At 44.1% G+C, this 24,741-nt stretch overlaps 1 protein-coding gene and 1 long non-coding RNA gene across 4 annotated transcripts in view; one reads left to right on the forward strand and one right to left on the reverse strand.

The window, feature by feature from the left end:
- Positions 1 to 6,407: 6,407 nt before the first annotated feature.
- On the reverse strand, positions 6,408 to 23,490 carry LOC140197800 (uncharacterized). Its single transcript, XR_011886027.1, has 4 exons — positions 23,191 to 23,490; positions 17,380 to 17,705; positions 12,397 to 12,439; positions 6,408 to 11,585 (listed from the first exon to the last, which is right to left on the reverse strand). It is a non-coding gene; the product is annotated as an uncharacterized lncRNA (long non-coding RNA).
- Positions 22,534 to 24,741, forward strand: part of chd3 (chromodomain helicase DNA binding protein 3) — a 130,815-nt gene continuing 128,607 nt past the window's right edge. For all 3 annotated transcript variants that reach the window (XM_072258256.1, XM_072258260.1, XM_072258259.1), the window contains exon 1: positions 22,534 to 23,005. In XM_072258256.1, the coding sequence (XP_072114357.1) occupies positions 22,921 to 23,005 (85 nt within the window). In that variant the 5' untranslated portion in view covers positions 22,534 to 22,920. The remainder of the gene's footprint in view (positions 23,006 to 24,741) is intronic.

Below are 24,741 nucleotides of genomic sequence, written 5' to 3' on the forward strand. Positions count from 1 at the left end.
ATTATGTAGTGGATGGGAGACATTGACCAAGATGGCATGCAACTTGGACAGCATCCTCTTTTCAGACACCACCGTCAGAGAGTCCAGTTCCATCCCCACAACATCACTGGCCTTACGAATGGGTTTGTTGATTCTGTTGGTGTCTGCTACCCTCAGCCTGCTGCCCCAGCACACAACAGCAAACATGATAGCACTGGCCACCACAGTCTCGTAGAACATCCTCAGCATCGAACGGCAGATGTTAAAGGACCTCAGTCTCCTCAGGAAATAGAGACGGCTCTGACCCTTCTTGTAGACATCCTTAGTGTTCTTAGACCAGTCCAGTTTATTGTCAATTCGTATCCCCAGGTATTTGTAATCCTCCATGTCCACACTGACCCCCTGGATGGAAACAGTGGGTCACCGGTACCTTAGCTCTCCTCAGGTCTACCACCAGCTCCTTAGTCTTTTTCACATTAAGCTGCAGATAATTCTGCTCACACCATGTGACAAAGTTTCCTACCGTAGCCCTGTACTCAACCTCATCTCCCTTGCTGATGCATCCAACTATGGCAGAGTCATCCGAAAACTTTTGAAGATGACAAGACTCTGTGCAGTAGTTGAAGTCCAAGGTGTAGATGGTGAAGAGAAAGGGAGACAATGTCAAATCTGTTAAAGAACAGGTTAAGTTCGTGGGCCCTGTCCACACTGCCTTCAGCTCCCCTGTTGCTAGTTTGCTGAAACCCAGTGATGGTCCTCATCCCCCTCCAGACCTCTCTCATGTTGTTCTGCTGGAGTTTCCACTCAAGCTTCCTCCTGTACTTGTCTTTAGCCTCCCTGATCCTGGCTTTCAGGTTCCTCTGTATTGCCCTCAGCTCCTCCCTATTTCCATCTCTAAACACCCTCTTTTTAGCATTCAGAATGTCCTTAATGTCCTTTGTCACCCATGGCTTGTTATTTGAATAACAAAGAACATTGCAGTCCACACAGAAGTTAATGTAATCAGTGATGCACTCTGTGAGCCCATCAATATCCTCTCCATGTGGCTCACAGAGTGCCTGCCAGTCTGTCACATCAAAACAGCCCTGGAGCGCCTCATAAGCCTCCTCCAACCGTTTTCTCACTGTCCTCGAGGTTGCAGGTTTACTCTTCACCAGAGGCACGTAGCAGGGTTTTAGATGCACCTTGTGATCTGACCTTCCCAGTGGGGGGAGGGGAGAGGAGCTGTATGCATCCTTAACGTTAATGTACATCAAATCCATGAGCCCCACCTGGCCAAAGTAACTGATTTTAAGGTGCCAGTAACCCTTCTCCTGTCAGTAGAAACAGTCCCTCCGAGCTTAGTAGCTAAGCCATGTGTGAAGGCCAGGAGCTGGACATGGTCGTAAGAAGCTATTTGAAGTGCTCACCATTTGGAGCATTTAATAGGTAGTGGGAGCTTGTCCCTGGTTATAACAACCTTCTTTCATAACAAGATCTATATCAACTGGGGAAGTTGTCCAAAGAAGGACAAGTTGAGTTTCACCTGGACCAAGTGTGAAGTGTTGTGCTTTGGTAACTCAAACCAGAGCAGTAAATGGCATGGCCCCAGGGAGAGTTGTAGAACAGAGGGAGCCAGGGGTGTAGGTGCCTGGTTCCCTGAAAATAGCGACACAGGTAGACAGGGTGGTGAAGAAGGCATTTGGCTCACTTACCTTCATTGGTCAGGGTACTGAGTACAAAGGTTAGGACATCATATATTAAGCAGTAGTAAATCAAGGCAATTGGACTTGCTGTGTTGTCCAGAAGACATTTCGCCACTCATCTGAGACACTTCTTCAGTTCCATGGTGGGTAGTTTTCCGGCTTATAAACTCTGAAAGTTGTTTAAAGGTATATCAATCATATGAGGGTTGTTAAGAATTGTAGGGATAATGAGAGGGTCACTTTCATGAACCTCCTTTGAACCCTCTCCAATGTCAGTAAATTCTTTCTTGGATAAGGGGCCCAAAACTGCTCACAATACTGCAAGTGAGAGCTCACCAATGCCTCAACATTACATCCTTGCCTTTATATTCTAGTCTGAACCCCTAGGTCAGAGTGTGACTGGGATAGGGAATTAATATTGTTCAAAGTACATTTATTATCAAACTCTGTACACTGTATACAACCTTGAGATTTGTCTTCCTGCAGGCAGCCACAAAATAAAGAAACATAATAGAACCCATTAAAAAAACCCACACAACAAAGAACGTCAAACACCCAATGTGTGAGAAAAGAACAAATCGTACAAATCATAAAAAAGTAAACAAATAACACATAAAACATGAACCGCAAAGTCCCCAAAAGTGAGTCCAAGTGAAGCCCGATCAGGGAGCCTGATCACTTCAGTGCTGAAGTGCCTTGATCAAATTGTGCAAATAATAAAAAAAAAGAACACATGAAACATGAACTGCAGAGTCCCGAAAGTGAGTCCACAGTTGCAGAGTGCGTTCAGAGCTGTGGCCAGTGAAACCTGCCCAACAACTGCTCTTGAACATGGTGTTGTGGCATGATGATAGTGGCGAGGAGTGGGAGAGCGGTCAACTGCAGGCAGACAACGTTGAATCTCTCTCTCATCCTCAATAATTTTAATCTCCCTCAACACTTCAATGGTGTGGAGTAATGGAGCTGATAACGGCTTCGACTTCTGCCATCAGGCATTGATGCAGTGTACACCCCCAGTAATGGCCACACTTTTGAGAGTCTAGTTCACTGAACCCCCCCCTCCCCAGAGATCATAAAAATGCCAGATTGTTTAGTGGGCTGGAAAGTATATCTTTAGTAGGGAAATTACAGGCTGCTCTTGATCGCAGTTCAGAAGTATATCTAGAAGAAGAGTATTTTGTGGTTTTGTGAGCTGCCTGCAACATGTGGCCATTGGTTGTTGGTGCCATCTTGCTAATTTATATGACAGGTAAGAGGAGCTCAGTGTGATCTCAGGGCCATTCCAAAAAGTAATCACCCAATACACATTTGACATCCCCAGTGTAGAGACCACACAGCAAACACTAAACACAGGACACTAGATTGGAAGAAGTGCAAGTGGATCATTGCTTCCTTTGGGATGGTGGGGAGGGAAGAGGTGAAAAGACAGGGGTTGTATCACCTGTAGTAGTGAGGGGAAGTGCGGAGAGGAGGAGGTGATTGATGGGAATGGAAGAGTGAACCAGGTGAAGGCAATGACCCATGTGAAATACTGAAAAGGGGAGGAGAGAGGAAGATGTATTTGGTGGCGGTATCTCTTTAAAGTTAGAGTAAATCACTGTGAATTTGAAAGGTGGTGTGATGGAAGTGGACGATCTAGGGAACTATTTTTGTTCTTTCCCAGAGTAGAGCAGGGGCACAGGAAAGAGATGAGATGCCCTCAAGGGCTTTTTTACAATGGTAGAGGTGACCCTGAGCTTCCGGTTGCCTGGTACTTCCACCCTATCTCTGAGCCAGTGTTTCCAGTTTTTACCCCAGCTATGGTTTTGTTTTTATTTTTTATTTATTTGTAACCCTTAAATCCATGTGAATTAATGAAGCAATTAGATGTAGTTAGCTGAATTAATTCAGCACAGGAATGTAGGCAGAAGAGTCTATTCCCTTGTGGTAACTGCTCTATATTCTAACCCCTGTGATGGCACCATTTTGGACTTGTAGGACATCAAGGCAACAGTTGGTTGTGTCCAGGATGGTATTGCGGGACTGGGCTTCTCTGCCATTCAGTAGAACTTAACATGCCCTCTCTCATGATTTAAAAATAAGATGGGGACGGGCCGGTGGTGGGGGGAGCCGCTGGGGATTCTTACCATTCAGAGAGACCCCGGTGTATTTGTATGTGAACTCCTGAAAGTTAAAGCACATTAGGAAAGCAAATGGTTTATCAAAGGAGAATTTCAGTGTGAGGTGGGAATCATTTGGCTCCAGTTGGTAAGTCCCTTGGGTTCAGGAAGTTCTGAGGAAAGGAAGACGGAAGGTCATTGCACACCAGACACCTCACAACCTTGACAGAGTGATGTTTAGCTCCAGTGGTGAGGGGAGTCTATTGTAACTAGAGATCAGGCTCTGCTCATGGACTTGTGGCTCTGAACACATACGCTCGGAACACAAAAAACACGCACACACAGACATACACCATACACATGCAAAGTGCATGTACGCACACTAACATAAGAAATATTCACGTTAAGCAGACACATAAAGAATGCACGAGTACAAAATGTATGCACACAGGCACCACAGAAAGCATGTGCATTCACATGTACTCACTCACACAAACCAGGCTGGGAGCCCTCCTCTGGTAAGGGCTCAACCATGGATGTTGCATCCTTTTTGCCTATGTTGCAGCACCTTCAACTGATACACAAACTAGGGCAGTACAATATGGAGAGCAAGCTGTTGCCCATATTGCAGGCTCCCCATCGCCAAGCATCTGATGAATCCGAAGGAATGGCAGAGGCTGTTACAATTTGACACTACAGGCACCGTTGCCACTGTCGATGTGATGCGCAAGCCAGGAAGCAGGATATCGAGAGGAAGCTGCTGTCTGTGCAGCACGCTTCCCTTCTGCACACAGCTGATGGACCAAAGGAATGGCAGAGATCGACACTGACCAGGTAAGGACATCAAATTTCCTTTGATGAAGGTATCAGTGAACCGGACATGCTTACATTATAATCCATTGCTTTTAGCCATTGACACAATAGTTTTTAATCAGTTTTTAAAACCTTTTCATATTATTAACTTGAATTTAAAGTCACAGGTACCATGGTGTAGTATGACCTGAGGTTTCTGGATTGCTGTCTAATTACTAAGCCAGTAACTTAACCACAGCACTACCAGCATCTGATTAACTTACATGTTCAGTGCTTTTTGGCAATTGTGTAAAAGAACTAGTGAATGGCCTAGCACCAGGCACAAAAGTGTTTCATATGGTGAAGGGGTCCCACATCACACCACTCCAGTTTCACGGTCATATCTACTTATAATATGGTGTTTGTCCATCACGTCCGACGATGACAGAAAACCTGTGTGGGAGAGTTTTCAAAGTGGAAAAGCCATTGTGCTGGGGTAGTTCCACTCTCTCCATCTCAGAAGTCCAGGTCCAGTGGGCACCACAACTGAGGTCTTCCCTGGTTACAGTGGGTTATCATAACTTCATCTGTGCCTTGTCATGCCCTTCGCTCTCCGTGACATGTTGCAGTACCACCTTCCCGGTCGTTGGATCTCACTGTAGATCTCATCTGCTCAGTCCGCTGGAGCTGACTTCACCAGCTAAGACAGGCATGTCCACATCTCACCGGGGTGGGAAACCCACCAGCTACCCTCACCTGGTTTAGCCCCCCTGAAGAAGCAGTGTACTGGGGATGTGGCCGCTGTCACATGCAAAACAGTTACTTGGAGCCACAGATGAGAGCCAAGTGTCCGGTGAGGACCAAAAATGAGTGAGCTGCCCAGAATGGACATGACAAGCTCCTTCACCAGATGGGCTACCCCTCCCTGGATACCCCATAACACCCTGGTTATGACAGAGCAGGCCATTTAACCCTTCAAGTCTACACCAGCCATCTCCCACCATTTCCTTGTAACCTATTGCAGATAACCATTCAGTTGATTTAAAACTGAGATACACAGAGGATGGCGAATCAATGGAATTCCGTGTCTCAGAAAGTCAATGAGATTGGATCACTGAGGTAGATGAATTGTTTGAAAGATTGAACTGACAGAATTAGCTGTTGGATACGGGTATGATTACAGCGTTTAAAAGTACAGTACATGCATAGGAAAGATTCAGAGCAAGGGTTTCCAGCTTTTTTGATGCCATAGACCAATATCATTAAGTATGGGGTCTGTGGACCCGATGTCAGGAACTCCTGGTTTAGAAGGATATGGGCCAAACGAGGGCAGGTGGGACTAGATCAGGTAGGCAACTTGCTTAGCAAAGCTGAAGGTCTGTGGTACATGGGGATTTGGTGCAGAGGAGGAGTTTGAAGTGCCGAATGGCCTACTCTGCTCAGTCATAGTGTCAGATTTATTACCACCGACTTGTATGTCATGAAGTTTGCTGTTTTGCAGCAGTAATACTGTGGAAAAACATAAAAATTGCTATAAATTACAAAATAAATACTGTATATAAATGGCATGGAATTCTTTATAGCAATGGATGCAGCAAGGAGACAGGTCAACCAAGCCAACTATCAACTACCCAGTACATTCATACTACATTTTTAATAACTATTTATTGTTTTAGAACAGAGGGTCTGGGGGAGGCAATGTTTCCCCTAATAGCTGCACGGACTAACCATTGCTCTGAGGAGGAAATTTTTACACCATCTGAAAACTGCATGGCACTTTTTTTTGTAATATGCACACGATGAATATTTAGAATGAAAATTGAAAAATTAAATTTTATTTTATTTATTCATTGATAGGTGTAATGAAATACAGTACAACAAAAAAAACTTTCATTTTTCATAAACATTTTCCATTTGCATCCAATTCCAGTTGTGTGGCATCAAAGAAGATGCGTGTGGGAGAATTTTAGTTACTGTGCGACAACATATGATATGTGCATGGGAGAATTTCAGTTACTGCGTGACAATAAATGATATATGCGTGGAAGAATTTCAGTTACTGCGCGGTGACAAATGATATGTGTACGGGAGAATTTCAGTTACTGAGCGATGACAACGGATATATGCGTGGGAGAATTTCAGTTACTGCGCGGTGACAAATGATATGTGTACAGGAGAATTTCAGTTACTGTGCAACAACAAATGATATGTGCATGGGAGAATTTCAGTTCCTGTGCAGTGACAACAGATACGTGCATGGGAGAATTTAAATTACTGTACGATGACAAATTATATGGGCGTAGGGGAATTTCAGATGCTGCGTGTCAACAAGTGATATGTGCACGGGAATATTCCAGTTACTGTGCAACAACAAATGATATGTGCACGGGAGAAATTTCAGTTACTGTGTGACAAGAAATTATATGTACGTGGGAGAATTTCAGTTACTGTGCTGGGAAAATGGATATGTGCACAGGAGAATTTCAGTTACTGCGCAGTGACAAATGAAATGTGCACGGGAGAATTTCAGTTACTGAGTGACAACAAATAATATGTGCATGGGAGAATTTCAATTACTGCATGATGACAAATGATATGTGCACAGGAGAATTTCAGTTACTGCACGACAGCAAATGATATGTACACGGGAGAATTTCAGTTACTGAGCGGTGACAACGGATATGTGCACAGGAGAATTTCAGTTACTGCGCGACAACAAGTGATATGTGCGTGGGAGAATTTCAGTTACTGAGCGGTGACAACGGATATGTGCACAGGAGAATTTCAGTTACTGCGCGACAACAAATGATATGTGTGTGGGAGAATTTCAGTTACTGCGCGGTGACAACGGATATGTGCGTGGGAGAATTTCAGTTACCGCATGATAATAAATGATATGTGCGTGGGAGAATTTCAGTTACCGCGTGATAATAAATGATATGTGCGTGGGAGAATTTCAGTTACCGCGTGATAATAAATGATATGTGCGTGGGAGAATTTCAGTTACCGCGTGATAATAAATGATATGTGCGTGGGAGAATTTCAGTTACCGCGTGATAATAAATGATATGTGCGTGGGAGAATTTCAGTTACCGCGTGATAATAAATGATATGTGCGTGGGAGAATTTCAGTTACCGCGTGATAATACATGATATGTGCGTGGGAGAATTTCAGTTACCGCATGACAATACATGATATCTGCGTGGGAGAATTTCAGTTACTGCATGACAACAAATGATATATGCGTGGGAGAATTTCAGTTACTGCATGACAATACATGATATCTGCGTGGGAGAATTTCAGTTACTGCGTGGTGACAAATGATATGTGTACGGGAGAATTTCAGTTACTGCATGACAACAAATGATATGTGCGTGGGAGAATTTCAGTTACTGCATGACAATACATGATATCTGCGTGGGAGAATTTCAGTTACTGCGTGGTGACAAATGATATGTGCGTGGGAGAATTTCAGTTACTGCATGACAACAAATGATATGTGCGTGGGAGAATTTCAGTTACTGCATGACAACAAATGATATGTGCACGGGAGAATTTCAGTTACTGAGCGGTGACAACGGATATGTGCGTGGGAGAATTTCAGTTACTGCATGACAATAAATGATATCTGCACGGGAGAATTTCAGTTACTGAGCGGTGACAACGGATATGTGCGTGGGAGAATTTCAGTTACTGCGCGGTGACAAATGGTATGTGCACAAGAGAATTTTGGTTACTGCGCCACAATAAACGATATCTGCGTGGGAGAATTTCCCTTACTGCATGACAATAAATGATATGTGCGTGGGAGAATTTCAGTTACTGTGCAACAACGAATGACATGTATATGGGAGAATTTCAGTTACTGCGCTGTGATATACGATATGTGTATGGGAGAATTTTAGTTACTGCGTGACAACGAATGATATGTGTATGGGAGAATTTCAGTTACTGTGCTGTGAGAAATGATACATGCATGGGAGAATTTCAGTTACTGTGCTGTGAGAAATTATATAGGTGTGAGCAGGGCCGGATTAAGCTGGTGTGGGGCCTGTAGCATATGTTATAAAGGGACCCTAAATTTTAAAAAATGCACATAAGTATGAAAACATAAATTATTTACTTGCATAGTAAAGTAATTCAATTTTTTTCATTTGCTATACAGCCAGATAATATGACAAATGTCTGACACTTCAGTAATAGTATTACTTACATGCAGGTTTCAATTTCAAATGTCAAAAGTAACAAAACTACAATTTCAAAGTTAGATTTTCTAGATTTAGCATGAGCAAATTTGTTGATGATACTGGAAATGTCTATTTCATGCAGAAGTTCATGTTCAATGCTCATTCGAGTGAGATTGTTCAATCTGTTTTGACCCATGGTGCTCCTTAGTTCATTTTTAATCCTTTTCAGTTTTGAAAATGAGCGTTCCCACTGCAGTTGGTAACTATGAGTGACAAATAGATGCGCAAGGCATTTTTTACATTTGAAAACATGACTCCAAAAGATTGTCAGTTATCAAATGATACAACTGTAACTCTACAAGGTCTTGTTTGGCGCCAATATGAGAAGCAAGATCAGTTTTCGACAATTCAGTAAACTGCACAAATTCTTCATTAAGACTTGCTTCCAGATCTTCTGGATATGATTTAATAAGATTTGATGACCTTTTTACGATCTCTTCAGGTGTAAAAGACTGTAACTGATGAAGGAATCCAAAAACACCATTCACCTTTAGATAACCTTTCTGCCTTTTTGACAGGGCAGAAAGTAAGCTGTCAATAATGGCAGAAATGTTCGGCTTTTAAACTTCTGAGAAGGCATTTGAGATTCAACAAGAGGATCAAGAGTGCTGGAACCACTGAACTCATCATACGTGTGATTTTGCTTGTGTTTTCTTTGAGTTCGCTGTTGATAATCTTCACACTTAGTCAGATCCTTGGCTTTTTGCTGAATGTCTGAAAAAGTAGACCGCATAGCTTGAATATATCCATGCAAGGATTCATAGAGTGCACAAGCTGTGTTCAAGTCTTGGCCAGAAGATTGCAAAGAAGCACTGGTCATTTGAAAATGCTGTAATACTTGATCCCACAATATGACCATTATTCCTGTTTCCAACTTCATCATGGTTGAAAGTAGTCCACAAGCCTGTTGTCAACACTTTGCCTTTTCTGACCGTTATTATTTGAAATGTCATCCAAGACTTGTTTTATTGCAGAAAAGCTGTGTAAAAGTGCTTTTGTTGCATCTGCACGAGCTGACCACCTGGTATCTGACATTCTTTTCACAATGGGCAAATGAGCACCACCATCAGATAATGCAGCAGAAAGGAGATCCCACCAATAAGTAGAAGCAGAAAAAAATATGTACAGGCTTTCTACAAATTGAAAGAAAATTAATGCTTCTTGACAACATTCAGCAGCACATTTTTGGACCAAATTTAGTGAATGTGCAAATGATGATGATGACGATGATGACGTTGACTCAGACCTGAGAGTCCAGCGTCGGGCATTTTCATGCCTTACAAGGTGCAGTTCGAAAGGCTGTATGGGGCGCCACTCCTTGCACAGACATTTCACAGTATTATTTTACAAGGCCGAGTTGCGAGCTCAACGTCAACCTGGTGCGGATGGAGAGCACATATGGGGGCGGTCTGTCACTGGATCAAACTCGGGAACCTCTGTTCTCGAGCCCGGTGCTGATCCCACTGCACCACCAGTCGAATGTGCAAAACATTGAATATAATCTGCAAACTCATTCAGCTCTTTAATTCATGCTTGTAAGCCACTATACTTGCCACTCATGTTGCTGGCATTGTCGTAACTTTGACCACGGCAGTCTTTTATATCAATGTCATTTTCCTTTAAAAAGTCAAGTAAACCTTGAGTGAGCTGTTCAGCACTATGACCCTCCATACCCAAAAACTTCACAAATCTTTCAACTGGTCCAGACGGCAAAACATAGCGCACAGTCAAAGTCAACTGATCCACATTAGATATATCTGGAGTAGAATCCAATGAAGCAGAATAATACTTGTATTTCTTCACTTCACCGATAATGTGATCCAGTATGCTGGATCCAATCAAATTGATGAATTCCTTACATAGGTATGATTTATGTCCCCTTCCTTGGTTTGCATGAGCATTTGTATGCTCTGCCAGAAAAGGGTCAAACTTGGCCAGTAATTCTAACAACCCCAAGTAATTTCCATTATGAGGAGAGCCAACAGTTTCATTGCTACCATGAAATGAAAGGCCTCTTTCCGCTAAAAACTTTACAACTTCAATTATTCGCTCTAGAAGTGTGCGCCAATACTTTTGTTCAGTCTCCATTTCTTTCACAAGGTGGGAAGCAACACGCTTAGCTTTGTTTTTGCACATCGATGGTGAAATTAAAGCTTGTCTATGTGAGGAACTTTCTTCATGTTGACGTAATAGATTGCTTGCATTTTCCAGTCATCAAACCCCTCTTCACTAGACTTTGATGAACATCCTGAAGTCATAAACTTGTGTGGGAAACAGAATATGCTTCCTTTGCTTTCTGAATAGCATAACCAATTTCCTGCATGCTGCTTGTTTGTAGGTTTATGAACATATGTAAAATAAGACTTCTGACAGTGCCAAGGTTTCTTTTCATTGTCATACAATCGCATGGATGAAGAGAAGTCACTCTCAGTGTGTTGACATTCATCACTTCCCTTGGTTATCCAATATTCATGATCACAATCATCTAGATTGTTTGGCCATTCACCAATGTCATTAGAGTACTTGTTCTTTCACATTGAATGGATGCTGGCTGTTGCTGTATCATGCCTCCTGCCGCACTAGTACTAGTTGTTCCTCTGTTTCCAGCTTCAGCCGTTATAGCACCATCACCATCTCCATGAACATCAAAATATTCTGTCGACTTGCGTGTTTTTGATATCACAAGTTGGTTTCTTATTTCTTTTTCTTCCTTCGCTTTACGTTTTGCACTTCCAGAAGCATAATGATGTCCAATATCTCTGGCTCTATTGCTCATTGCTATCTGCAATGGAAAAAAAATGAAATATGCATTTAAAAACAAATAGTTTATGTTACAAAAGCTATGTAGCGGTATCAACAAAGACTAGTGAACAGTAAACACAAAATAATCTGCAGATGCTGGGGTCAAAGCAACACTCACAACACACTGGAGGAACTCAGCAGGTCGGGCAGCATCCGTGGAAACGATCAGTCGATGTTTTGGGCCGGAACCCTTCGTCAGGACTGTAGGGGCAAGGATACCATCTAGGTAGTGTCCAGCCCCTTGGTATGAACATAGAATTCTCCAACTTCCGGTAATTCCCTCCCCCTCCCTTCCCCTATCCCTATGTCACTCTGCCCCCTCCCCCAGCTGCCGACCACCTCCCTCATGGTTCCACCTCCTTCTACTACCCATTGTGTTTTCCCATATTTTTTCTTCACCTTTCCGGCCTATCACCTCCCTGCTTCCCCTCCCCGACCCCTTTATCTTTCCCCTTACTGGTTTTTCACCTGGAACCTACCAGCCTTCTCCTTCCCACCCTCCCCCCACCTTCTTTATAGGGCCTCTGCCCCTTCCCTCTACAGTCCTGACGAAGGGTTCCCGCCCGAAACGTCGACTGATCGTTTCCACGGATGCTGCCCAACCTGCTGAGTTCCTCCAGTGTGTTGTGAGTGTTGCTAGTGAACAGTAACAAATTTATGTGACTGTTGTGACTATGAGCGTGTGTGGATCACATACACTCAACAACCAACTAGGAATAGTGTTCTGAAAATTATCTGTTTAGTTGCTCATTGAAAATCATTTCATTTGGGAAATACAGGTTGAAACTTACAGTCTAATCCAATCTTGTGTGTTCCTGAGCTGGTTCAGACTACCTAAAATCAGGAAACAAATGAGGAATCATGAACTGGGTCACATCAGACTGTTGAATTGCACATCCCCTGTCGCAGGCTGACTGCGGGGGCTGCTGGAGGGTGTGGCGTAACAGCGCATGCTGCAGTGGCTTGGCAGCATGGGAGATAGCACAAAGGTCACCACGACACAGTAAGGAGCCAACACACGCCTGCACAGACATACTGTACCATGCACCATGCAGCATGCAGCATGCAGCTCCCCCGACATGAAAACAACAGCATTGCCATTCCGTCGTCGTTGTGGCGTGGATGAAATCACAGAGCATTATGTTACCGGTAGGTACAAAGCAGTTTCTTTATTCAACAAAACAAGATTACAGCAGGCAGAGACCCCTGGCAGAACAGGTCTAACCGCCTTGTGATTGAGGCTTGATATTTATTTGCTAAACACAAAGGACAGTTCATAGTTACAAGTATAGACAATTCTTAGAAGCTTTCACATCTTTTGGTTAAATTCATTCTACCGGCACCAGTATGCCTAAACTGGCATTCATGGCCTTTAGGAATGCAAGTTAAGATCCATAATACATTATTTGGTACGTTACATGCTAACATAGAGGACAATTCATATTCAGAAAGCATAGGTATGGTGTCTTCGCAACTACCTGTAAACTTAGCATTCTTGTCTCAGAGGCGCCAGAGATGCATTGTTACAAATGAAACTGGGTTCACAGCTTTTAGGAAATGCATTGTTATGAACTCAATTCACAGTACTTTGTCAAAGAACAGAAGACTGATGGCTAAAGTCATTTATTTAAGTGTAAATGAATCGTTTACCCAAAACTCACTTTAACAGTTGTGAGAATACGGTGAGATGCCGATTTCACCAGACTGCAGCTTGCAAGCATTTAGTGCGGGCGGGGCCCTCGAAAATGCGGGGCCCATAGCATATGCTACTTTTGCTACTAGGTTAATCTGGCCCTGGGTGTGAGAAAATTTCATTTACTGTGTGTCAACAAAGGATATGTGTGTGGGAGAATTTCAGTTACTGCGCGACTGTGCACCTGCGCAGCTTAGAGGGATAGTGGACAGAGGTGTATCATTTAGGGTGTAGGGTGTAGACCAATTAAAACAGTTTCCATTGGTGGTGGGTCCAAGACTCATAATGCTTTGCATCATTGATCAAGGACTCAAACGTGATAGGAGGAAATATATGGTCAAGGTCTGGTCTGAACTGCTAGAGGAAGGAGAGGAAATACTTTTAATTGTGATGTGCAACAGGGAACTGGATGACTATCTGAAAAGGAAAAGGACGAGGGTATGGGACAAGCTTGATTGCTTTTCTGAAGAGCCAATACAAGATCAATGTGTGAAAAACACTTTCCACCCCCCGGACTTACTATCATGTTCTTTTTACAACAGGTAGTGGAGCTGATGCAGAAAGCATTGACAGGGAAGGTAGCAGGAATGAAGCCGTACTACTAGGGTGAACTATGCAGTCCTGAAAGAGAAGCTTGAGCAGGGATCCTACACAAGTGTCTGATGATGGAATATTTGTAGCGGGAAACGGTGCACAACGCTTTTCACTTGTGGTGTTGAAGGATCGGGCTTAGAAATAAAACATAGATGCAGATCAAAGGTAAAGCTGCTGTCCCATGTTGAGAGAGACACGCACTACAGTAGCCACTGATTCACAGCTCCAGAGATCCTGACCTCTGGGTGTGTGTGTGTGTGTAGTTTTCACATTCTCCCTGTAACCATGTGGATCTCCCCCGGGTGCTCTGCAGAGGACTACATCACTCAGAGAGTGGTGTGAGTGTGGAATGAGCTGCTGGTGGAAGTGGTGGATGGAGGTTCAATTGTAACATCTAAGGGAAGTTTGAATGGGTACATATATACGGCTATGGTCCAGGTGTTGATCAATGGGACTATGCAGACTAGATGGGACAAAGGATCTGTTTCTGTGCTGTAACACTCTATGACTCTATTTATAGTGAGAATGGGAATGTTCAAAGATGTGTAAAACATGCTCTTGATACAGATTATGGTGGGTGCCTGGAATGTGCTGCCAAGAGTGCTGGTAAAGGTAAATATGATAGATAATTTTAAATTCAAAGTTCAAAGTAAATTAATTATCTAAGTACGTATTGTGTATGACACCATTTATAACCCTGAGATTCATTTTCTTGCAGGCATTCACAGTAAATACAAGAAACATAATAGAAGCAATAAAGACCCCACCCACTCAACTGGGTGGACAGACAACCGATATGTAAAAATACATCAAACTATCAAATACAAAAAGAAAGAAAAAAAATAGAAATAATGATAAAAATAAATAAGTAAGCAATAAGTATTGAGAACATGAGATGAAGAATCCTTGAAAATGAGTCCAATTCAGTGGGAACACTTCAGTAATGGGGCAAGTGAAGTTAACCCCTCTGATGGTTGAGGGGTAATAACTATTCCTGAACCTGGTGGTGTGGGTTCTTAAAGGTTCTTAGACACATGAATGCAGAGAGAATTTAGGGATATGGACATTGTACAGGCAGGCAGGATTAATGTAGACAGGCATTTAATTACTAATTTAATTAGTTAGACTCTACATCATGGGCTGAAGGTCCTTATCCTGTACTGAACTGCTCCATGTTCCACATTGCTACCAAGTGGGGTGGAGTTGCTAAGGTGCAGACACATTTACTTTATCGGTAGATGAGAGAGAGGGGGATGAAATGCAAGGGTGAGACAAAGGGGGAGCCAGGTACGATAGGCTAAATGGCTGGGATATACAGGGGACTGTGAGAAATTTGGATACGGGCAGGGATTTGGTACTGAGTAGAGACTTCCCTTCACTTGCCAAGCCTAAATTTTTAAATTAACTATATCACTAAATGATACTAGAAGAATCAAAACAAACTCCAATTAGTGACCTGAATTCTTCATCCACGCTATCAAATCTTAGAACAAGCACACACCTACAAAGAAAACACTGGTGTCAGTTTAGATATAACTCAAGTACACCACGCAAGACTCAGCATTTAAATGCTGGATTTTACACTCCACTCCCAGAGTAAACAGTGCACGTTTGTCTTGACGCAGGTTGTAGTTGTCGGTTTGGATTAGTATTGTTTGGCAGTATTGGTACCTCTGTGTCAGTGGGTTGTGAGTCCAATGCTAACCCAAGGATCTGAGTGGCTGTACATTACTGCAGGAGTGTTGCACAGGAACCGCTGCTTTTCAGAGGCCTAAAGTTCTACACAGTTGAATGTGAGAAATCCCAGGATATACTGGAGGGAAGGAAGTATATAAGATGATAACAGGCCAGAATGGGGTAAAGAGCCAGCATTATCAAAGACCCCGGCCATTCTGGACAATCTCTCTTTTTCCCTCTGCCATTGGGCAGAAGATGCAAAAGCCTGAAAGCACATACCACCGAGCTCAAGGATACTGTTATCAAACTCTTGAATGGACCGCTTGTGTTAGATTAATTCTTGGCCTCACAATCACCTCCTTATGATCTTGCACTTCATTTACCTGCACTGCACTTTTCTGAAAGCTTTTACTTATTATTCTGCGTTGTTATTGTTTTACCTTATTCTAGCCCAATGCACTATGTAATGATTTGATTTGATCTGTATGGGCAGTATGCAAGACAAGCTTTTTGCTGTATGTATCTTGGTATATGTGACAATAATACACCTATATTTATTTCTCCTCATTATATGGTTATCAAGAGCAAGGGGGCACAAGTTTAAGGTGAGAGAAAGAAATGTAAAAAGTAATTTGAGAGTTGTGTTTTTTTTTACACAGAGAATTGTTATCTGGATTATGTTGCCAGAGGAGGTGGTGGAATTAGACACAACTGTATGTTTAGGAGACATTTAGACAAGCATTTAGATAGGGTAAGCTTAAGAGGATATGGACCTCTGAGACTAATGTAGATGGACAGATTGGGCTGAAGGGTCTATTTCTGTGCTGTAGCACTCAACCACATTATTTGAGGAGCAGGGGAGTTTTCCTGGCTAACATTATTTTCCCAACTCAAATCCAAAGACACAAGAGATTCTGCAGATGTTGGAAGTCTAGGGTAACACTCACAAAATGCTGGTGGAATTCAGCAGATCAGGCATCAGCTATGGAGAGAAATCAACAGTCGACGTTTTGGGAACTCTGAAACGTTGAGTGTGTCCCTTCAGGATCCTGTACCTCCTCCTTGAAGGCAGCGACGAGAAGAGGGCACGTCCTGGACGATGGGGGTCCTTGGTGATAATGCCGCCTTTTTGACACATCGCTCCTTGAAGATGATTTGAGGTAGCAAAATCAGAACACAGATTTTACTGTTGTAGTTACATAGAAAGTGAAGTGCAGGTAGACAAGTGAAATGCAAAGGCTAGGTCAAGTAGATTGGGAGGTCATGAAATCATCTTTAGTGTACAAGAGGTTCATTCAAGTGATGACTCTTCACTGATGTATTGTTGAGTAGGAAACATGGATGGCACTGGCACTCTATAAGGGGTATATATTGAACCGATGATGTCGGGGGAGAGAGATTGCTGTTGTATTTTCTCGTCTTTGCTGTTGTATTTGCCTTTTATTATGATAATTGAGCAGTGCCACACAGGAACAGGTCCTTCGGCCCATGGTGTCTGTGCTGGACACAATGGCAAATTAAACTAAATCTCTTCTGCTTGTACGTGATCCATGACACTCCATTCCACCCATGTGTCTATCAAAAAGCCTCATAAATACCACTGTTGCACCTGCCACCACCACCACCACCAGCCCGTTCCAGGCACCTACCCACTGTGTAACAAAATATGATACCCCCCTGACATTTCCTTCGAACTTTCCCCCTCCCCTTAAATGTGCGTTTAGTAGTATTGGGTGTGTGGGGTGTCCAGGGAGGGGTAGCAACTCTGGTAAAGGATCCTGTCGTATCCAGTCTGGGGCAGCTCACTCACCTTTCACAAGTGGCTCCAAGTAGCTGTTTGCATGTGACAGTGGCCACACCCCAGTACACCACTTCAACAAGCAGGCTAAGCCAAGTGGGGGTAACTGGTGGGTCTCATGCTTGTCCTAGCACGTGAGGTCAGTTCTGGTGGACTATGTGGATAAGATCTAAAGTGAGATCTAAGGCAGTAGAGCAAAGAACATGATGTGATAATCCACTTCAACAAAGGAAGACTCCAGTTGTGACATCTGTTTGTACCACTGGACCCAGACTTCTGAGGTTGAGAGAGAGAGTGGTTCTGCTTTTACACTTTAAATGCTCTCCTGCACAGGTTTCCTGTCATCATAAGAAACAACATACAACTATCAGTATTGGATATTTGACAAATTATTAAGTTGTAAAGTCGTAGAGAGATACAACATGGAAGCAAGTTCCTTGGCCCACTGAATCCATACAGGATTTCGGGAAAACACATTGCTCACACTCTAGCAGCTGGACTGGGTTTGAGACTGTCACCAATCTTATACTCATGACATAGTCTGACACCTTAGAAACAGGCCATTTGGCCCACTGAGTCCTTGCTATCTATTAATCCCATTTACCAGCAGTTGGTCTGTCGCCTCCTACACCACAGTGATTCAAATACTTGAATGGTGACGAGGAGTGATAGAGGAGTGAGATAGATCTGCTGATTGAGTGATGTTGCAAAAACAACCTTTTGATGCTTCTTGAGTGGTGTCGCAGCAACAACCTCGCATTCAATGTCAGTAAGACCAAGGAATTGATTATGGACTTTAGGAAGAGGACAACGAGGGAACCAGTCTTCATTGAGTGACTCCTCTCTGCTAGCTTGCAAGTCACCCTTAGGTAAGGTGTAGCACCTGCTTAGCACCCCCCACCCCCCCGGATCAGCGTCATGTGAGGCCACAGGAGGAGCTGGTGGATGGATGGTCATATGAGCAGCTGGTGCATATCACAAGTCCAGGTTATGTGACACCAGGCAGACGATCTCTGAAGGGTATTGCTAATGGCTGGGGTCACACGTCTTATAAAGACACTGTCCAGAAGAAGGCAATGGCAAACCACTTCTGTAGAAAAATTTGCCAAAAACAATCACATCATAGAAAGACCATGATCGCCCTTGTCACACAACATGGCACCTAATGAAAGAACAAACTAACTGGGATATGCCCTCTTCGTGTTACTACCACCAGGGAGAAGCTACAGGATACTGAAGACCCAACTCAAAGTTTTAGGAATAGCTTCTTCCCCTCTGCCGTCTGATTTCTGAATGGTCCTTTGAACACTACCTTGTTGTTCACCTTTGGCGATATTTATTCCTATAACTTATCATTTTTTTATGTATTGCATTGTACTGCTTCTGCAAAACAAGAACTTTCACAACATGTGCCAGCGATAATAAACTTGTTTCTGATTCTGAACGTATCGTGAGACTCTATCTCCACCTAACACACAGGCAGATTCCAACCTCCATCTACGGGAACAACTTTCCTACTACCTTGGCTGATGCCAGAGTCTGGAGCAAAAAAAAACCAGCTGGTCAAGCAGCATCTGTGGAGGGGGAAAGAACTTTTGAAATTCTGATCTTTCATTGAGGGATCAGAAATGTAAAGGGTGAGCAGTTTCAAGTTCCTGGGTGTCAACATCTCAGAGGATCTGTCCTGGGTTCTTTCATGACGCAATTATGACAAAGGCATGCTTTATTGGAAACTTGAGCAGATCTGGTATGCTCCTAAAAAGAAAATCACCTCCCGGAGGAACTCAGCAGGTTGAGCAGGTTGATGGGACTTGGCAGTTTAAATTGGCATGGACTAGATAGGCCTGTCTCTGTGCTGTATTTTTCTATGACTCTGTGATACACCCAACATATTTTTGTGTATCCCTAGAATGCACCATTGACAAGAGGGTTTGAGAAGAGATGCAAAGGTATTTGCTGAGGTTTATCCCTTAACAGCTACGTAACACTAGACCTTTTGCTCTACCAGCTGTTCTTAGAGACATACAATGAGGCAAACATCAGAAGCTGCTGGTAAACCAGCAATGGAGTGGGAAAAAAAACATTTCTTTGGTTTGGCACAAACTCCATGATCGAGTGCTGTAGGTTGGCATATTTTTGAGATCCAGGGTCACATGCAATGTATTGAAACTGGGCATAACCACTGAAAGGTTCTGTGGTTAAGGCTACCGTTTAGGGCCCTCTTGTACTTGCACTCAAATTACCTGCAATCACTGTTAAACTTCCAGTAACTAAACTGCTCAAGAGCTTTACTTAAAATGACCACTGGTATCATGTGAATGTTAAGCTGCAAAAAATAACATGGCTTATATTGACTTCTGTATTATGTATGTTATAAATTATTGTCAGTACTGAAATTTTAAACATGCTCTCCCCCCCCACCAGATGATATCTCAAAGTCAAAATCAAAGTACATTTATTATCAAGTATGTAACCATACCTGAGATTCATTTTCTTGCAGGCATTCACAGGAAAATAAAGAAATACAATAGAATTTATGATAAAGTACACATCAACAAAGACTGAAAAATAACCCATGTGCAAAAGAAGACAAACTATGTAAATAAAAAATAAATTAATAATACAGAGAACATGAGTGGAGAGTCCTTGATAGATTCAGGAAGGTGTCAAAGCCCCTCAGTATTGTCAAGTGAGGGGGGAGGAGGAAGAAAATTAATCAAGGTTTGTCGAGCTTTATAAGACCATAAGGCATCGAAGCAGAACTAAGCTATTCAGCCCAACAAGTCTGCTCTGCCTGTTCATCATGTCTGATTCATTTCTCTCTCTCAACCCCATGGTCATGCCTTCTCCCTGTATCCTTTCATGCCCTGACTTATCAAGAATCTATCGACCTCTGCCTTAAATACACCCAATGACTTGGCCTCCACAGCTGCTTGTGGCAATGAATTCCACCCTCTAGCTAAAGAAATCTCCATTCCAAATGGGCATCCTTCTATTCTGAGGCTGCGTCCTCTGGTCCTAGACCCCTCATAGGAAACATCCTCACCGCATCCTCTCTATCGAGGCCTTTCAACATTCAATAGGTTTCGATTCATTCCTCTAAATTCCTGCAAGTACAGAGCCATCAATCACTCCTCATGTGATGTCTTTCAATCTCAGAATCATTTCGTGAACCTCCTTTGAACCCTCTCCAATATCCTTTCTTAGATAAGGGCCCAAAACTGCTCACAATACCCCAAGTGAGGCCTCACCAGTGCGTCAACATTAACCTCTTTGTTTTTATATTCTAGACCTCTTGAATTGAATGCTAACATCGCATTTGTCTTCCTCACCACCAGCACAAACTGCAATTTAATCTTAGCGAATCCGCACGAAGACTCTCAAAAAATCATGAGGGGCAAAGATAATGTCGCATTCCTTTCCCCAGGGTAGGGGGAGTATAAAATTAGACGGCAGAGCTTTAAAGTAAGACAAAATTTTATCACAGAGGGTGGTAGGTAGATGGAATGAGCTGTCAGACAGGGGCTGATATAATTACAACATTTAAAAAAAATTAGGACAGTACATGCATAGGAGAGGGTTGGATTACTGGGATATTGGCCACTGGCAAATGTGACCAGCGGAGTCAGGCAATTGGTCGGCATGGATGACCTGACCCAAAGGGCCTGTTTCTGCAAACGAAAGGGATTCTGCAGATGCTGGAAATCCAGGGCAACACACACAGAATGCTGGAGGAACTCAGCAGGTCAGGCAGCATCTATGGAAATAAATAAACAGTCGACATTTTGAACAGAGACCCTTCTTCAATACTGAGAAGGAAGGGGAAGATGCCAGAATATAAAGGTGGGGGGAGGGGAAGGAGGATAAATATAAGGTGATAGGTGAGGCCAGGTGGATGGGAAAGGTAAAGGGGCTGGAGAAGAAGTAATCTGATAGGAGAGGAGAGTGAACCATGGGAGAAAGGGAAGAAAGAGGGGACCCGGGGGGGGGAGGTGATAGGCAGGTGAGAACAGGTCAGAGTGGGGATTAGGAGAAAAGGGAGGGGAGAGGAATTTTTTTTACCGTAAGGAGAAACTTGTCAGCTAAGTTTGTTTCTGTGCTCTATAGCTTTAGTACAATGAATAGGGATTCTGTTTTTTTTAAAAAGGGAAAAGAGTTGCTGTTGTATTGTCCCACTCGTGATCATCTCTGGATGTTGCTGAGTGCTTTAAATCAATTATGAAGAGTAGCCACTGTGCAAAGTCAGAAACTCATCAGCCAAATTTGATCACAGCACTGGGGGGCCCACATACAGCAGTGTGATAACAACCAGATAATTTGTGTCTGTGATAGTGATTAAGGACTAAACATTGGCTAGGACACCGGGCAGTATTCTTAAATGCGTCTAAAGAGCAAATACATAGATTTTAGATTCCTTCAGAGCAGGGTGGTTCAACACTGCTCCCTCATCACCAGCACTGAGTGTCAACTGGGATTCTGTTCTCAGCTCTCTGAAAGCAGACCACGTTTCCTGATTCAGGAGGTGAGAAAATGCATCACACCAAGCCATGGTTGACGCATTAAGGCCTCCAAGGAGCACAAAACCGGTGTTTATTATCACTTTATAACTCCAGCTCAGAGTTTAAAAAAAACACGCCAGCAGAATATCGGGCAGCAGGTTCTGAAAATTTTACAAACAAAATTGCCCCAGGGTTGCACCTGAAGCACAGACAGCACAGAAAGGAAGAGTGCATTATTGTACAGGACACCTGTCTCTTTGGAATAAGTTGCTGCAAGCAGGAGGTTAAGATGAATTCCTTACACAATGCAGGGAAAAAAAGTGTAAATGAGAAAGACAAGCCAAGTTCTCAAACCAAATAAAAATAAATTAAGGAAATATTATAAATTAACCTTGAAGATCTTTATCTCCCTGGTTAGTTAGCAGGGATGAGAGTGGAAGTGGGGGGAGGGAGCAAAGGGTGACTGATCCCTCACAGTCTGCCCAGCAGGGCAGTTTCTCTTTCCCCCCTCCCACTAGTTACTTGGTTAAGGGACCACGTGACTCAGTTCTAACTAGTTAACCGGCCGCTATTATGGGATGCCTGGTACCCCTGGCAACGGGAGGGGGTGACGTCAATCTGAGCATGAGCACTGATTAATTTTCCACCTTTTTTCACCCCCCCTCGCTTATGATGATGATGTTGATGTGGGGAGGGGGGAATGTTGAAAAATATTTTGGACGCCATCTTTTCTTCCCCTTGTATATTAAAACATTTTTTGGGGGTAAGTCCCCCTCAACTTTTTTTTTAAAAAAACCCTTGGAGTGTCAAAAAACAGAGAGGGGGGAGGAAAAAAGAAAGCTGAACCACAGGAAAAAGAACAACAACAAAAAGTGTGAAGGATAACTTTTTTTTTCTTGCAAGAGTAGCTTCTTTTCTTTTAGCAGCTGAGTGGGTTTTTTTGTTGTGCAGGGAGTTTTTCCCCCGCCTGTGTGCATTTTTTTCTTTTTTTTAAGAGAAAGAAGGGGGAGATATTAGGTAGATTTTTCTATGGTTGTTGGGTTCCCGAGAGGACATGGCATCCCCACTGAGGCAAGAAGAAGAGCAGGAGGAGGAGGAGGAGATGGACGAAGGCGGCCCGCTTTTCCCGCCAGCGGCAGGTAGCTCGCTGCGCGCGCCGCCCGAGAACCCCGGACCGGTGCCGCTTTCCCTCTCCGCTGCCGCGCGCTCCCCTTCCCCTTCCCCTTCCTTCCCCTTCCCGCCCCGATGCAGTAAGAGGGACGACCGCATTATTTTTTTTTGCATCCCCCCCCCACCACCTTTTTCCCTTTCCCCTCAATCTTACAGAGACGCGCGCCCTTTTCTTTTAACGAGTGTCTTCAGCCGCCCAGGGGAGGGGGGTCGCGTCAGACCGCCGCCGGGCTCGAGCCGACCCCGCGTTTGAAATTGAAAAGCCGCCACGCGCGCCGCTCCAACCGCCGCGACCTGTCACTCAAAGCGGAGGAGAAGGGCGCCGGGTCAGGGAGCGGGCCCGGGGCGCTCTCCTCTCCACCCAACTGCTGTTTCTGTACATAATATATCTATATTGTGTGTGTATATATATGTATGTTCTGAGGCAACTTTACATTCCCACCATCCGTTGGAATAAATTATCTCCCTTTTGCTCATTATTTCCCCTACCCCTGTTCATTTTTCTTATGGCGGACCGTGTTTCACCCCCCCCCTCCAAATCGCCGGGCAGGCCGAAGGCCCGGTAGTTCGAATCCTTTCCCTATGTGTGGGGAGGTGGTGGTGGAATTTTCCAGCCCCCCCCCCATCTCTTTCTCTCCCCCCGGGCCGAGGCCGCAACGCGGCCGTCAACGCGCAGACGCGGCGGCGCGTAGGTGCCGGCACTTAACCCCCTCGTGGCTGCGGTGTGGGCTGCTGGCCGTTTTTTGCCCGTACTCCCCGTCAGGGTGGGATGTCCGTAGCTATTCCTCTAGCTCCGACCCCCCGGCGCAGGGGGGCGGGGCGGTGGTTGTCCAGCCCCTCACCCCGTTATGAGGGGTGGGGAAATTCTTGTTCCACCCCCAACGGGGTGCGGTTCTTCCACCCCGGGGAGGGATAGCTCTGCCTCTCTTCCCCAATCCTTATAGGGCGCCCTGCACCCATTGTAGGAGTTTCTTGCCTCTTCCCCCACCCCTTCTCGTGTTTCTGCCCCTGCCCCTTTGTCAATCAGGGCGAGGGGTTTGGGTTTCCTTCCCCACCCACCAACCCTTGGTGTGTCCTGCACCATCCATCCCTCCATCTCCCAGTCCACTGTGCGGTGTTGGGGTTGCTGCCCTGTTACAATCCCCATGGGCATAAATATTGCAGATTTTGCAGCTGCTGGAAATCCAGAGCAACACACAGAAAATGCTGGAGGAACTCAGCGGGTCAACTGGAACTAGGTGTTCTTCTACATCAGTCACTGAAAGCAAGCATGCCAGTACAGCAGGCAGTGAAGAAAGCTAATGGCATGCTGGCCTTCATAACAAGGGGAATTGAGTATAAGAGCAAAGGGGTCCTTCTGCAGCTGTTATAGGGCCCTGGTGAGACCACGTAATGTGTGCAGTTTTGGTCTCCAAATTTGAGGAAGGACATTCTTGCTATGGAGAGAGTGCAGCGTAGGTTCACAAGGTTAATTCCCGGGATGGCGGGACTGTCATATGTCGAAAGATTGGAGCGACTGGGCTTGTATACTCTGGAATTTAGAAGGCTGAGAGGGGATCTTATTGAAACATACAAGATTATTAAGGGATTGAACACGCTGGAGGCAGGAAACATGTTCCCGCTGATGGGTGAGTCCAGAACCAGAGGCCACAGTTTAAGAACGGAGTTGAGGGAAAAGCTTTTTCACTCAGAGAGTGGTGGATAT

The sequence above is a fragment of the Mobula birostris genome, chromosome 5 (genome assembly GCF_030028105.1).
Source record: "Mobula birostris isolate sMobBir1 chromosome 5, sMobBir1.hap1, whole genome shotgun sequence".
Taxonomy (NCBI): Eukaryota; Metazoa; Chordata; class Chondrichthyes; order Myliobatiformes; family Myliobatidae; genus Mobula; species Mobula birostris.